We start from the raw sequence: 16,953 nt of genomic DNA on the forward strand, positions 1-16,953 counted from the left end.
AAATGAGGCTAGGTGTGACTGAGGAAATGGATTTTTAATTTTTTTTTCCATTTAAATTATTTAAATTTATAGATCCACATGTGGCTAATGGCTGTTGTACCGTGCCGTGCAAAGCAATACTGGGTGTCTGAGGATTTCAGCTTTGATTCCCAAAGCCAGGGCCTTCCCGCAAAGGTGAGTGAGCAGAGGGCATGTTACTCCCTAAACGCTAACACCCTCTGTGCGTTCAGCTTGTCAAGATGGAGACGAATAGGAGGCATTCTGAGCTTCATTTTGCCCCTGGGGAGGCACGTGCACAGGGTTATGAGGCGCCCCACGCGCGTCCTCAGGGGAAGTCCCGCACTGCGAACAAAGGTTTGGGGACCTCTCTTTCCAGAACGCATAAGCCCTGCGCTCTCGCGGCCGCGGGTGCGGTGCAGCCATTGGCAGGAGGAGAACATCGGACCGCAGCGCCTCGCCCCGCCTGCGACACCGGCTCCGGGCGCAGGACAGGTGGGCTGGGGAAGGAAGGATCCGCGAGCCGCCGAGCGACGTTGGAGGTTCGGGGTCCCTCGCCGCGCAGTTGCCTCTTCCTCACGGGGATGGGGGCGGGGGTGGCGCGGGCGGTCACCCGCACCGGATCTGCTTCCCGGGCTTGCTTTCGCTTTGGCGGGGGCTTGGCTAGGCCTGCGCACCGCAAGCTAGCGGAGAAAGCCGCGCAGGTGGCGGCCGAGGAGGGGCGGAGGCTGGTGCCTTTCGCCCTTCAGGACCCGCTGCCTTCTCCCTCAGGAGGCGTCCCGGGCTCTGACTCGGTGCCCTGAAGCGCGCGTGGCTCCTGGTTGGCCGTCAGGCACCCCTGACCTTGGTTTCTCCCCGGTGCCAGGTCTGCGCAAGGACCATGGGCGCCACGCTGGGCACGGGCGCGCGGCTGGCGCTCCTTCGGGGCCAGGCCTGCGGCGGCGTCTCGCGCTGGACGCCCTCCGCGCCCGCCCGCGGCTGCCACTCCAAATCCGGCCCGGCTCGCCCCGTGCCCCTGAAGAAGCGCGGATACGATGTCACCAGAAACCCGCATCTCAACAAGGTAACGGTCGCGGAGGGTACGGTGGCCCTAGCGGCTGTCCTGTGGCGGGCCGGGAGGGGCGCCCCGCCCCCTGGGTCTGGGCTGGATCTTCCCAGGCGCCCTTCCAGAGGTTTTCCATTCTTGTCGTGCAGAGGCTTCGCGTTTGTCGGTTTGGCTCCCTCCCCTCCCCGCTCTTCTGCGCGGAAAGCGGTGACCGGTAATGCAGGGAGCCTCGTCGCTTCCACAAGAACAATAAAGACTGGTTAAGGTCCTCTGACCAGTCTGACCTGTGGTCGGAGCTCCGCCTGAGGTTTACTAATTCTGTTGGTCGCGGGTAGTTCATTTCGCCTCTGTCAAGCACGTTTTCGTATCTGTAAATGAGGGACAGTTGCCCCTGGTGTGTAGTGAGATTTAGAGAGAAAATGGAGGCAGAGTTCTTAGCATAGTACTTGACACCCAGTGAGAACAAATGTCAGCTACGGTTATAACTGTTATTCTGAGAAAAAGATCATTTTTGAGAGCTGGGAGGAAAAGGAAGGCTAGAATTACAGAACTTTTAGACCTTAATGGGCATCAAAGATCCTAATTCAAACCTCTCCTTTTACAGATGAGAAAACAAAACAAAGAAAACTAGCTCAAGGTCACCAGCTAGTTAGTTCTGGCCCTGCCACTGGAATCCAGAACGTGGTGCTTAAGATTCTGGGAGTAGAGTTTAGTATTACTGGAGTTAAAACCCTGGAAGCAGAGACCTGGATTTAAGGCCTGTATCCCGACACCTCCTCAGATTAACTTGGGCATCTCATTTAATACTTACTTTTACGTAGATATTCAGGTTCAACTTTCTCCTGCCTAAAATGGATATAATGACAGAACCACCATTCCTACCTCATCTGGTTATTGTGACAATCAAATGAATTACTAAACTTGAAATACTATTTTAAGCTATATAGAGTACTTGATAAATAGGTAATCACTACAAAATAAAATTTTTAATAATTTCTTTGACTCAGAATTGTGAAATGCAAGTGAGAAAACACATGTGGAAAGGTTTTTTTTGAGAAATAATAATATTATACAGATGCTAAGTATTAGGATTATTTCCTACAGAATTAATAGAAGAAGCTAAGGAAAAAAAAATCTTTCAACCTCTGCTTATTGCACTACTCCTTGGTCCCCCCCCAAAAGACTGTAAATCTTTTGTATATTACTACTTTGGGATACTTAAAGTGTCTTATGAATTGTAATTGCTTTGGTAGCAAACTGGCTTGACCAACAAATACCTTCTTTTACTAAATATGTACAGAAAGGATTGCAGGCAAGGCTTGACCCTGCAGTGCAGATGGCGTCTCTAAGGATGCAGGTTCTCTCTGGCTCTCTGTTCTGCTTCTTTAATGTCAGCTTCGTCCTCAGGCTTCAGGCAGTGGAGCCTTTCACCTCAATGCTGGCATAATCTCCTATCTCCTTTTCTCACACCACACTGTGCAAGGATAGAAAGACACTTTCTTTGGGAAAGGAGGATACTTTCTGAAGCCTCAGAGAAAGAGTCCTTCTGTCTCATTGACTCTGATTGAATTCCCTTCCTATTCTCAAACCAATTTTCCTAATTTAAGCCAGTCAGGGCTCACCCCTGAAATTAAAGAGAAAGTTTAAGGTAGGATCACTCCAACTGGTTTAGAGTAAAAGGATGTGATTCCTCCACAGCAAATCTGTGTCCTGTCATCAGACGAAGAAGGGATTGGTGCTGGAAAGCAAAACAATAAATTCCCACTACAGACTCCAGGGGTTTTGATAATACTTGCCTTAGAAATACTGGCATATTATCAATCACCACTTACTGCTTTGGGACTAGTTTAAAAAAATAAAGGAAGGGCTTGAATGTCTTCTTTTTTAGCCCTAAGTTTGGGGCGCTTTAAAAACACTCTTCCCTTGTCCCTGATATAATTTTTTTCCCCTCCTAACTAGTAAAAGTGGGACGTTGTCCATAAATCTAAGGGATCGAACCTTTTGTAATGTTCCAAAATCTTTGTATGTCCCTGAAGTCCGTTGATGCTGGTCTGGGGTGAGGCAGGTATCTGGGGTGATGCAGAGGGCTGGAGGAGGAGCAGTGGAAGGAGAAGCAGGGCAGGGAGCTGCTGAGGACGCCCTTCACTTCCCTCTGGAGCGTCCCTCTTGCTGTTCTGCTGACTTACAGCACTCCGAGAGAGTGGGCTCTTTCCATCAGGCAGCTGGGGAGACCTGCTGAGTTAAACAGAACAACTGAGGTTATCGCTGAGAACATAAGAGAATGGCAGCTTGGCAGGGAACTGCACTTAGAGCGTGGGTCTGTGGGTGGATTTTTTCCTGCTAGGTTGTGAGCACCTCCAGGGCAGGGGCTGTGTTTCATGCATTTGTGGTGGCACAGGGTAGTTCCTGAAAGATCTAGCAAGGCCATGAACATGAATATTAGCATTACATTCTTGCAGTGTGTTTACTAGATTCTTTTTAATTTTTATCTTTAACTATTTTTTTAAATTGATGTATAGTTGACATTCAGTGTATTAGTGTCAGGTGCAGTTGTTGCTAGAGGCGAGGGAGGTGGGGGGATGGGTGAAATAGGTGAAGGAGATTAAAAGGTGCAGACTTCCAGTTATAAAATAAGTAAGTCACAGGGATGTAAAGTATATGTGTTCACTAGATTTGCATCCTACGTTATGAGTATTCTTCGATTGCATGTTTAAAATTTTTTTAATTTAAATTCAATTTATTTAACATATACTATATTATTAATTTCAGGGGGTAGAATTTAATGATTCATCAGTTGCATACAAATGCCCAGTGCTCATTCCATCAAGTGCCCTCCTTAATGCCCATCACCCAGTTACCCCATCTTCCTACCCACCTCCCCTCCAGCAATCCTCAGTTTGTTCCCTAGAGTTAAAAGTCGCTTTTGGTTTGCCTCCCTCTCTGTTTTTATTTTATTTTATTTTTTCTTCCCTTCCCCTGTGTTCATCCGTTTTGTTTCTTAAATTCTGCATATGAGTGAAATCATATGGTATTTGTCTTTCTCTGATTTATTTTGCTTAGCATAATCGCCTTTAGTTCCATTCATATCATTGCAAATGGCAAGATTTCATTCTTTTTGATGGCTGAGTAATATTCCAATGTGTGTATATATGTGTGTGTGTGTGTGTGTGTGTGTGTGTACACACCACATCCTTTTTATCCATTCATCTCTCAGTGGACATCTGGGCTTTAGATAGGTCAGGAGAGACATTTAAGAAGCTTGAGGGCAGAGCATTGTCAGGAGGTGGAATTCTCCAGAAGAACAGCTGCTAAATAGACCAAGCAGCACCACTGTTCTATAATGAATGGGTCTGGTTCCTGCTCTGTCATAATCTCACTGTGAGATCTGTGACAAGCTCAGGGACCCCTCTGCCCTTGTCCCACCACTGTTGTAAGGATCATGGGAGATGCCTGGGAAATCATTTTGAAAACTGTGGTGAGATAATCAGATGATCATGTGGACACTTCCCAGAGCTGGGACCGGAGAAGCCTGTAGAGAAGACCTAGTCTGGAAGTTTTCAGATTACGGGTCACAAATTGTGGGACATGAAGTTAGCTTAGTGGGTCTTACCAGCATCTTAATTTTTTTAAAAGTGGGTTAGAATAGAATTTAAAAACAGCAAATGCATTAAATGTAATAAAGAAGAGTATTAAATCACCGTGTGAAATGCCAATTTTCACTGTGGATTTTTGTTTAAAAAAACAAAAGCATTTGAACATCGTTGTTCTCATTCAACACGTCAGTTTCAGATGAGGGACCAGACTGAGAAAGTCAAGTAACCCCACAGAGACTGTCACTGGTTGCGAAAGTGGGAAGAAGCAGCCCACCTCCTGAATTTCAGGCCAGTGAACAGCGATGACATTTCCCATGTACATCTGCTTTGGCTGATTTAGACAGATTCCTAATAATGACAGGGTTGGAACTAGATGATTCTGAGTTCCCTGCAGGAGTCTGTGTTTTCTAAGTCATACAAATGCACTGGTACATCAATTTTTATTTCCTTTTTTACTCCTACCGTTCATCTCAGATTTGCACCAGACCTTTTCTATTATCCATGGTGACTGTGGCAACAGAGCAGAGCTTTCATTCTGTATTACAAGATGTCAGCCATATTTTACTTACATTAAATAGGCAACGATGAACTCTATTTCATTGTCATAGGCAGGTATCATCCCCATTCTGTTCAGGTAGCAAATGGGCCTTCAAACCATTTCTGGGCTCAACTTACCTATAGCCTCTCTTAGGAAGGGCTGTCCTATTCCCTGCTCCTGAAACAAGATTTGAGCACCGCCCCCACCAACCCCGCTTGTCTTATTTCTCTGTGTTTGTTTCCTTTTGGCCCTGAGCACCTGTTATAAGGTCTGGTTGGTGTGTCTTCCACCCTGGGCCCTGGGTACCCTGCAGACGGACTCTCTCTGACACATGATATTCTCTATGTCTGACTTGAGATGCTCAATGAATATTTGCTCTTGAAATGACCTCAACTGAGTCATGACCCCTTTGCTCTCAATGTTATTAATCCTACTGCCACTACTTTATAGTTAGCCTGATGCCCTCATTGTCTAGAAAAATGCCCACCAATGGCCTGTGTGAAGGAAAAAGACCTCCTTGGCTCTTATCTCCCCACATTTAAGGACATTTCACTGCACAAGTCTGTTATTTCCCAGAGCACATCAACCTCCTCCTTTGACCCACATGCCAGTGATGGATTTTTGCCTTCCACCACCCACCGCCTGCTTCTTGGCAGTTTTTCCTCTTGGGCTTGATACGCAGGGAAAGAATGAGCGAGAAGAGTGCTCAGACCACCGTGATAACGCGCCTGCGCGTTTCAGGCCGTGGGGTCTCCGAGCTGCAGGGCCCTGTAGGTGACCACCTTCCTACGTGGACCTGGTGCCTGGAGGTCACTGAACGTGTGGAGGTCCAGTGGCCAGTGCTGCGGCATTAGCTGCACGTCTGAGGTGGCACGGGTTTCAGCTCCATCTTCTGTACACAGTGGTGAGTCATTAGACTCTCACACAGTGCATTTGGTGCCAGCTTAGAACTTGACCTTGCCTCCTTTGCATGGGGGAATCTGTCCCACACTTGGCTCATCGATCTGTCAGGAGATGGTGGCTGGGGGTATAGAGATTGAGCAGTTGTTGGGGATGCTGCTTTCTGTCCCCAAAGCAGACAGCATAATGTACCTTCGTGAGACCCGTGCTTCGGGCAGGATGTTGAATTGGGTTCTTTTTTTTTTTTTTTCAATAGCTAAGAAGCTTAATAATTCATTTTTAAGCTTAAGATTACAGAAAAGCTCTTCTCAGTTTGTGAGTGATTGCAGCGATGATCCCGATGTTTTATCCATCCTGTATCCATCATTTTTACCATGTAACCTCATACTCTTTTACCACTGGGATCAGAGTGTCCTACTATATCAATTGACACTGAGTTCAACCATGTGATTTGAAGCAGTGGGTTCTTAAGTCAACACTGTTTCCATGACGTATCAGTTCATTCTACACTGGCGCCTCTTGTACGGTGACTCAGGGTGTTGAAGCTCAAATATTGTTCCAGTATTTTAAGAACAAACAAGCAGAGGCAGGTTGAAATTAAATCCTACCTTGTTGACTACTGTTCTGGCTTCATGGGACTGACAGCATTTGGTGTCAGGGCTTTGTGCTTGGAGTGGCTAATGGAACCTGTATTAGTTTGGCCAAAGTTTAAGCAGCTGTAAGGAAGCAAACCCCAATACGGAGACTTAAGCGAGATAGAAGTGTGTTTCTCTTATCAACAGTCCTGGGTAGACAACTGCAGGTCAGTGTGTGGCTTCATGTTGTTGCTGTGTGTGTTGCTACATTCTGTGGTCCAAGATGGCTGCCCTAGCCTCTGCCAACGATTCCACACAGAAACCAGAGGGAAGGGGAAACGCCTCTTGAGGGCACAATGTGAACATTGCAGATGCCGTTTTCACTCACATTCAGCTAGCCAGAACTTGGTCATAGGCTGCAGCTAGCTGCAAGAGAACCTGGGAAATGCAGTCTGTAGCCAGGGTTCCGTATGTGCAGCTAACATTTCTACACCATTAAGGATATTGGGGAAACTGCCACAAAATGTTTCTCTTTTAACTTTTAACTCTTTTAACTCTTTTAACTTTTTAAAAACTCTTTTAACTTTTAACGTTTTTAGTGTCAACTTTACCCCAAACTTTAAAATCTATCCATTTCTCTCCATCCCTGCTACCACCTAGCCCTGTCCATCTCTTCATCATCTCATGTCTAGATTTTGTAGGAGCCTGCTCATTGATCTACCACCTTCCCATCGTCTTCCTTCTGATTCTCATAACCACATCTTGGGAGGTTAAAACCTGGCACACATCCTTAACCATTCTCCTTCCTTCAGACCCCATATCCAGTCCTCCAAATAGTTCTTTCGCTCTATTTTTGGACAGGTCTGGAATCCAGCCCCCGCTCACCATGGCTCCCACCCTGACCTAAACTGCAGGGGCCTCCTCGCTGCTGTCCTTGCTTCCCCCTGAGCTCCTCCTGTTTACTCTGTGCACAGCAGCGAGCGTGATCCTTTTAAAACTGTTTGACCATGTCACTCTTCTGCTCAAACCCCACAGTCAGAGTCCTTAGAACAGCTTGCCTCATTGGACCCCCCTGACCTCGTCTTTGCTGCTGCTCAGCCTCACTTGCTGCTGGCTGGCCTCCCTGCTGTTCCTCACACACTCTCAGCATGCTCCTGCCTCAAGTCTTTGCACTGGCTGTTCCCCCTTCCTTGACCACATGTCCCCTCAATAGCCACATGTTAACTCCCTCACTTTCTTCAAGGCTTCTCCCTTTCTCAGTGAGACCCACTCTGCCCCACCAGATGTCCTTGTGAATGCCCTGCACTTTTCTTGGCCCTCCTTAATGTGGAGGTTTTTGATACTTCCTAATGTATTATTTAATTACCTTATTGAAAATATCCTTGTTTGTTGTTTGCATTTCCTCACTACGATGTAAGCTCCATATGGGCAGGCATTCTTGTCTTATTTGTTCATTGATGTATCTGAGGCACTCAGAACAGTGCCTGGCCCGTGTGTGGTGCTCAATAAACAGTTATTGGATGAGTGAGTCATTCAGAGACATCTGCTGAGGCTTCTTCCTCTCATCCCTTCCCTTCACCTCCCTTTTCACCAAAGCTTCTGTCTTTCACCCTGGTAACTCTTCTTCCCCAGGGCCCCCCTTTGCAGTGTTGATATGCCCAGGATCACCTCTATCTGGATTATAGATCACCAGGGCCAAGTAAATAACGTTCAGACCAACTTTTGGAAGTTCATGCATCTCATTTCGGTGACATTTGTATTCTGTGGAAACCCCACAAAATAGTCTTATTTCAAGCTTTGCCTGCATACCATTAGTTTTATCTAGAGGCAGTATGTTTATTTTCATGTAATAAAATGTTAACACAGGGATCCTGCCACCTGTTCTAAAAATGATTGTAAACAACAAAATCTAGATCATGGAAATAGCAACGCTGGAGGGCACATGCCATACAGAAATATGTGTGTTCTGGCTCAGACTTGGGCCAGCTGGCCTCTAAGCCAGTCTAACTCCGGGCTGTCAAGGTGGGGTGTCTGTAGATGCTTTTTCGGGCTCATCCCCAGTCTCCCTGTTTCCAGCTTCTCTTGGTCCTCTTGGACCTTTGTAAGCTCTAGGGCTATGGCTTTATTTTACTTGGCATTTTTGTCATTTCTACCAAAGGTTTATCTCTACCCTCTTCTTTCCAAATGCCAGTTTTGTAGTGAGAGGGGAGGAAAAGGCCTTTCATTCACAGGGCCCCTGCAAGGGGATCACTCATGTGCGGCACTTCTGTTTGCAAAGACATGGACTATAGTCCGCTTCCAGACCTTCACTTTGATGTGTAGAAAGTACATTGGGAAATCCTTCGGGGTGGAGTCCAACTGCCCGCCTGATGCAGAGCACAAAAGACGCTCTATGATGGTGCGATGAAAATCTGAGGGATACCCTCCTGTTGGGGTGCTGAGGTCAGTGGTTAAAAGCATGCCTTCATTCTGTACCAAATGGTTGCCTGGCAGCCTGCTTACAACACGGCGCTGACCGAAAGGACTCAGTAAGGAGTAGAATGTACCCAGTCATTTGAGGAGAGGGACTTTTTGATGGAAAGATCGTCAGCTTTGAGAAACTTGAAAAGAGAAAATCAAAGCTGCATTTGCTTTTAAAAGTTTTATTGAAAGCTGGAGGGACTAAAGAATTGAATGATTAGCAACTTGAGAATATTATTTTTTTAAAGCATTTTGTCTGGATTCTGGGCCACTGTTGGAAAGCAGAGCTACATGATGCCCAGAGCACACTTAACCCTGAAACATACTCCCCTGAGGTGTGGATCTCTGGAGGGGGCAGACTCTGGTAGTTGCTTTGGGTCCTTTTTGCTTTGCTCTTTCAGAAAACAGAAGGAGGGTGCTACCGTCTGCACGAGTTCATATCCCTCCTGAGCTCCTGAGGTGTCCCATGACTTTCCCAATTAAGAGAAAGGAAGCCAAGTGCCTTCATGTCTGAAGAGGAGCTGGGTCTCCACTCATAGTAGACAGTCTCTACTCCCTCTTTCTCTGGTTTCTGAAGGATGCGGTGGTTTTCCAAGCCAGATTCCTTCTGTACCAAATTTCCTTCCCTAGGAGAATGTCTTGTGGTGGGAATTTAAGGAATGATGATAGGAGTAGCATTTTTTTAGGACATGCAGTGTGCCCAGAATTGTTCTAAACAGTTTCTATGCATTAACTCATTTCATATAATACCATAGCGTTGTGATGTATGCTCTTACATTCCAGATGAGGAAACTGAGGCCCAAGGAGGTTGGCTAGGTTACCTAACTCGCCCAAGATCATAGTGGCAGAGCTGCGTCTCTAACCCAGGCCATCTGATTGTATGTCCACGTCCTCCCCCACTGTGATGCACAACCACTTCCGGGCTCCAAGTGCCCTATCACTTGAGACTGGCGCGTAGAGTCTGACGGCTCTGGGCCATTCTCTGTCATGGGCCTCTGATGGACTGTTAGCCCTTCCACCGGCTCTGTTAGATCAGACTCCAGGAGGTGGAGAGAACTTCAAGGATCATTGGATGCCTTCTCTTCACCCTTTAAATGTGTGTAATTCTCCCAAGACTGCTTTATTTATCAAAGTTATTCAGTCAACATTTGCTCCGTATCTGTTCTTTTTTAGGCAGTGGAAACCCAGTGGCGAATACAACCCTTCTTTGGCCTTCAAGGAGCCTATAGTGTAAACAGGGTGACGGTGGAACCAGTTAGGAAGCAGGAAGTTTAATTCAGAAGGTCTGTGTAATGGGAGGTGCATAGGTACTCGTGCTCTCTGGGGCCACCTCTGCCACTCCACCTTCCTTGATGAGCTACATGGAAGTGACTCATTCATTCCTCCCACTCCTTCGGCATTTAGCTTACATAGTCATGGCTCTCTCCCACATTTGGTCTCAGTCTACAGACACAGTGTGCATGACTGTCTCCATTTCGATGTCATCTTCAGAGCCAGGACCACATCTGAGGCATTGCCATGGCCAGCCACAATGGCTTCTTTGTAGTGTACCTTCAATAACAATTAGTTAGATGAATCCCTTTCCCTTCCCCCTGGACAGGTCAGAAACCACTATGGCGAAGACGGATAATATACAACCCCATTGGCCATCTCTTCTAAAAAGATGGTGACGATATAAATTATGTTTCAATTCTCCTTGGGAGTTTGAGGATTTTGAAAGTGAAGGGAAATCTTTTATTCCGATCATAGAAGTTTTGGGAATCTACTGCTTTAAGAGAATCTCCTGCTCTGATGGCCTGCCTGATGTATGTCATCTAAGGGACAGAACGCTTACGATGAGATTCTTTATTCTGGTCTTTTGGAGACTCTAGATTTAGGCCTGCTGTAACTAACGGCAGGTTAAACGGTTTTGGAGGTTGAAGGAACATAGCTCAGATTGATTTCGTGTGGCCTCCCAGGGCCATGGCCTGTGACTAGGTGTTATGCAGCAGAGCACACAGGCTACCATTGAGGGGCTGAGACCCAGAAAAACCCAAGGTTCCAGCTCCAACTCTCATTCACTAGATCTGGGACCTTGAAAAGTCCATTTCATTTCTCTGAGTCTCAGTTTCTCATCCGGGAATGGGGAGGATAACAAAATATACCTATCTCACAAGGGTGCTCTAATGTTTAAATGAAATAATGTATGTCAAGCATATTGTAAGTGCTTGGTTAGTTCTCAGTCAACCCATGTCTCTGAAGCTTCTGCTCCATTCTGAACACAAGGCATCACCCTGTAGGGTGTGGACCTGCCCTCTTAAAGCATCTAGTCCCAAGGAGAAGGGAGGAGCAAGAGATCCAAACTCATCTTACGTCGGCATGGATACTTCCGATTTTGGCAGAGGTTTGCTAAGAGAGGAATGAGTCAAGGAAGAGGCATGTTGGGTGGAGACACAATAATTTCTCTGTACTTGATGGAGCTTAAGCTGGATGTTCTAGATATTTGTCTGAAAGAAACTTGAGTAAAAATGTCTGTAGCAGCAGAAAACTCAAGGGCCATTTGAAGAGCTGGTACTTCTGAAAGTCGAAGGGAGTGGCCACCATCATACCCTGCAGGAATCCTGGGACTTTGTCCCAATATTTTGGCACATCCTAACCAAGGTTTTAAAAACTGACTCTGAAAAACAAATCCAAATTTAGCTCATCTGTTTATCTGCCAGTCTGTCTTTGTAACATGTCTCTGTCTTTCTGTCTATCACTATAGCACTCTCAGTCTCCCGAGATTATGGTATCAAGACAGCAAGACAAGAGCATGTCAGCTCTGGCAGTTTAGCATAAAAGTTAAAATGTTGCTTCAAATCCAGCTAAATCGGGCATGGCGCACCTCACCGAGCTGGCGGCCAGACCGGGTGGGGAGCCTAAGCAAGTCCTGCCGTCTCCACACACTTGGCTGTGGGTGATTAATAAATACTGAAATTAAAAATATTTTAAATGAGGATCCTCAGTCTGTTAGAATCAGGATGAGCATGCCTCTAAAGACTATTCACAAATCACTTTGTCCAGCCCTCCTTCTTGGAATAGACAATATCCTAACACATACCACGATTTTACAGGGAGGGTTTCAGAGACCCAGACAACCTGCCTAGGAAGTGAGTTGAGGTGGACCCTGGCTCTTCTTGGATGGTGTCTGTGTCCCTTAGACCTGCTGCCTTTGAATGGTAGCACTTCACTTGCCCTCCGAAAATAGCGCCTGAATCTGCCTCACCGACTTACGTGGCGTGCCTTTGAGTCTCCCCACGGAAAGGAGATGCTTAAATATTGACATTGTCATATGTTGCTCATCTGACCATGTGCTGGTGCAGCTCCTGCTGTCACCCCTCGGGGGTCCGTTTCTGAAGAGCAAACCTGCTCCCGACTCCCACCACCTTCACTTCAGGTTTTGTGTTTTCCTCTGCAGTAACACGATCATGAAGACAAAGCATTTGACAGAACGCTTACCCCTCACGTTGTGCTCTCCCTTCTTACCTCTTTTATTTTTGGTCTTTTCCACCCTGTGATTATTTGTTTTGACTAGTAAGATCTCTTCAGGCCATAAAACAGTGAATAGCAATGCTATTGCCACCTGATAAAACAGGCACAGATATAGATGGTGTGGGGGAAAAAAAAAACAAAAACAAAACCCTATTAACGGCCATTTTTAGAAACGGGCTTTGAAATCCGCCCATTGGAGCTGAAAGATTTCCACTGTTCTCACACTCCAGGAACTGGCAGCAGCTTCTCCTCACATCTCAGGAGCCTTGGGAGCCGCCTGGCTGTGTCTGTGGGAGATGATGGCATGGGTGCAGGTGAGGTGCCTGCCAGGAGGCGCTGGGAGCGAGGGCCTGCCGAGCAGAGGGACCGTCCTGCCTCCAGGACGCCACCCGGGCTGCAGGGCCTTGAGCATCCTCAGCTGCTCCTTTGTTGACTGAGCTGATCAGTGTTCTGGTGTTCCGTGACCTTCTACTGGTCAGCTGGACACCGAGTCAGGTGTGTCTTCTGGAACTCATGATTGCTGGAATGATAATATTAGAAATAATAATAATAATAGACATGTACAGAATGCCTACCCTCCCAGGTACTCTTATAGATGCTTTACGTATATTCTTGCCACGTGGAGAAAAAATGGTGAAGAAAGCTAACTTTTCCTGTAGCTCTCTATGAGAGAGATAGCAAGTCAACGAACAGAAGTATACAGGCGGTTGTTGGTGGTGGAGGGGAAGTGAGCAGGGTCCAGTATGAGGAAAGAACAGAGGGTTGACTTCAGTGGAGGGAAGACCTCTCAAGGAGAGGATATTTGCGAAGGTCCCTAATGTAAGAGGGGAAACCAGGATAAGAGTGTTTTGGGCAGAGTGAACGGTGCGTGCAGAGTCTGGAGGCAGCAAGCAGCTTGGCCTGGAAGATTCTGAGCACAGACAACATGCACTCCCTTGATGAGCAAGGGGAGGGGGCTGCCCGAAATCCCAGTGGAGAGGACCTGGGGGCCAGAGCGTGCAGGGCCATGGAGTCTGTGGGCCTAGCTTCGTTCCCAGTACAGCAGGACACTATTAAATGTTTCTAAGCGAGGAGGTGATATAAGTGGATTTATGTCAATGAAAGATCTGTGGAGAACAGGTCAGAGGGCCAGAGTCGAAGCAGGAAGACCAGAAGGGGCTGCAGAAGCAATGGGAGCAAGAAAAGATGGGGCTGGTACGTGGGGGGTGGCAGGGCAGAGGAGAGAAGTGGCTGGATTGGAAATGGCGTTTGAAGGTGGAATGGATGGGACAGGACCCTGTGTCCTCCTCCTTCAGCTTCGCCAAGACTCCATCCTGCATTTTTCCCTGTCACACCGCCTACCCTCCATGCAGCTGCCCTCTCCCCCCCCCCCCGCCGTGTACTGCCTTACCTCCTATCCTTTCTCAGCACACCTCATAACACCTCATAATCATAAGGAAGTAGGAGGTTGGTGTTTTACCTTTGGAGCTTAGGAAGTGCTTCCTGATGGGTCATCTCATTGGATCCCCACAAAAACCTTGAGTCAGGCATTTGTTTTCTAAGTGGGGGAGACCAGGGCCCAGAGAGCCCAAGTGAGTCTCTCAGACCATGAAGGGATGCAATGAAGGGATCGATTCAGATCCTCTGAGACTTCACTGGTTTATTAAACAAACATCTGTGGCACACCTTTTGTGTTCCAATACTGTGTTGGGTTTGAAAAAGAATGAGATGCGTCAGTCGTGATCCTTGCCCTCAGGGAACTTACGGTTCAGACTTAAAACCTCATAAATGTAATGCAGTGTGATAGGTTTTATAGTACATTAAAAATATGCTATTAATAATGTCCAGTGGAGAGAAAGAAGGGTGAAGTTTCTTAAAGTGGATGACCTTTGATCCTTATCTTATGTGTTCCATAAAGTGAAAAGGGGAATCTGCTCTGATCTCTCTACTGAGATAACTACTTAATTTCCTTGCTGTGTCACGGCAAATATCTATACGATATAAAGGGGTTTCCTCGGTGGACACAATAGGGAAAAGGTGTCCCGAGCAAATATGGCAAAATGTCATGGCATGTGAGGCAGTATGGTGATTCTGAAGGACAGAGTGTGCAGGGTGTGGAGGCTGGAGAGCAGGGCAGGGGTCAGACTTGGGTGGGGCTCTGGGGCAGCTCCTTGGTGCCTGAAGAGTTTGACCTTTATCCTGAAGGGCAGGGGCGGGGGGGGGGGGGGGACTCTCCAATGTGACACTAGGAGATTGGAGCAGTAGGCGGATCACTCTGGCCAGTGGAGGGCACAAGAGCAGAGTCTCCTTAAGAAGGAGTTCATTACCGAATGGGAGATGAGGAGGGCCTGATATGGTGCAGATGAGGTGGACACAGACGTGAGAGGTGCCAAGGAAGCAGAAATCTGCATCCATTCCAGAATTCCTTGAGTTCCATCATAGCAGTAAAAGTCCAAGATTTATTGTCAGTATCCCAGAAAAACAAATGGAAATCTAATATTTATCCATCAGGAATTTACACAGCTTAATCAGGATATTATATTCCTTTGTCTTTGCCTAAAATTAAACAGAGTAAAACTATTAATACTGGTTATCTTATACCAAGATCAGAAATTCCGCTTGGCTTACACGTTGTATGTCTTAAACGTTGGAAATTATTATAAGTGCAGGATTTCTCAAAACATGAAATTCCACAAGGAGTACTTTGGCACTGGGGAAAATTACTAATGAGGAATTGCTAACTTGAGCTTGCTTTATTTTAAGTATTTTAGTCTGAATACTGGTGTGACTGGCCTTTATCTAGCTAACCAAGGTCACCTTGGACAGCATTTTTGTCATTATGGAGATATCGCCCTGCCTCCCATATGGTAATTGCCATCTCTGCCCTTCCCCCACCACAAAGATTGGGCAAGACTATTTTAACACCTACAGGAGTCCAAGGGCCTTGCGTTTTCTTCCGTGTTTTCCTTCAGTCCCCTGGAAAAACAGTAACTCCTCACATCGAAAATGGAAAGAATATTCATTGTTTGAAAAGTGTATTTTCTCAATGAGAATTTCCTTCCTCTGTTTGGTTTTGTTTTTGAGAAGATTTAGGTGGAATAGAAACAAGGATTTGAGATTCATGCAATATGAGCCTTCCACAGATTTGGCCCTCCACGGGCAGTGTTGCTGCTTTCACCATTGGATTGAATTTTAGCTCATCTTTTTCTTTGCTGAGTGCTGGTTTGTCTTTATGGACCATGATTCCTGGAGAAGGAAAATAGAAAGTCACAAGTTTATAGGAATTTTTTTCTTTTTGAGGGGAGCTAATTCCACCCAGCATCAGTCACTCGTCTAGGTAAAAAGCTATTTAAAGATTTTTAAAGAGGTGAAGTTTTAAAAGAATCAGCAGCACAAATACCACAGTGAGCCAACTCTTGTTTTTCCTACATTCTTTGGTGTCTTCTGGGCAAAGCCCTCTGTCACATGTTATGACTATAATCATGAAACTATGAACATCATAGAAAAAGTCCAATGATGAAAACAAGCTTTCCAAAGTGAGAATTCTTGGGAGGCTAATAGTCTTATAGTTCTTGCAGAATTGTAAAAGATCTTTGGTCAAACCCATTTGATCCAACCATGGGTTTCCCAAGACTTTGATCTTGGGAAACTCATTGTGTCCTATCACTGCAGTAGTCGTCTTTCTCTTCTTCTTCAAGGGAGTGAATTTTTATAATGGGGCCTAACCCTGTAAACATTTCATAATATTGTAGCTTCAAAGAAGGAAGGCTGTAAACACATTTGCATCCACTTAGCTGTTGGTTTGTAGATCTGAGGGACTCTTCGTTCCCTGCGTTCCACAGGGAAAGCATTTATTTCATTGGTTTTGCCTCTGAAGTGGAGTTCCCAGCAACCCACTCAGAGAGGAAATGCTACAGTAATATCTTTGGTAGAAAAACATCTTCTGATGTACTTGCTCTGGTGTTTGTGGTATAATTCTACTTCTGTCTTAAACTGTTTTATTAATTTTACTGCCACTTTTTTGTTTTCCATACCAAGTGAGTAAGACTTTTCTCCTACTTCCTTCTTGTCTTCTTGGTGTCAGGATGTGGTATTTAGCCCCCTAGAGTTGCATAGGGGTCACTAAAAATTATACTTAATTTAGATACATATTACACATTCATGCTTTTGAAATGTACTAACGTGTGCCTTTCATGGACCCCAGTGAAACAGAGATCAGATCATGTGTGCTTGGTTGACTCCCCAGTTGTTGAGAATGGTGATACTAGCCTCTAGGGTTCAGAAACCCTCTCTTCCCCATTTCTTCCCATCAGAACTAAGGGCTCAAGTCTGAAGGCAAGATCCTGGGGCTAAGGT

At 46.1% G+C, this 16,953-nt stretch overlaps 1 protein-coding gene across 2 annotated transcripts in view; it reads left to right on the plus strand.

Annotated features, from left to right (window-relative positions):
• Positions 1 to 272: 272 nt before the first annotated feature.
• The window catches only part of ME3 (malic enzyme 3), a 212,662-nt gene continuing 195,981 nt past the window's right edge, over positions 273 to 16,953 (plus strand). Inside the window, exons 1-2 of one of the 2 annotated variants that reach the window (XM_032852862.1) lie at positions 273 to 539; positions 863 to 1,060. In XM_032852862.1, coding sequence (XP_032708753.1) covers positions 878 to 1,060 — 183 coding nt within the window. In that variant the 5' untranslated portion in view covers positions 273 to 539; positions 863 to 877. The remainder of the gene's footprint in view (positions 540 to 862; positions 1,061 to 16,953) is intronic. The other variant, XM_032852863.1, reaches the window with a different exon arrangement.

Source organism: Lontra canadensis, unplaced genomic scaffold (genome assembly GCF_010015895.1).
Source record: "Lontra canadensis isolate GAN:19392208 unplaced genomic scaffold, GSC_riverotter_1.0 scaffold7, whole genome shotgun sequence".
Taxonomy (NCBI): Eukaryota; Metazoa; Chordata; class Mammalia; order Carnivora; family Mustelidae; genus Lontra; species Lontra canadensis.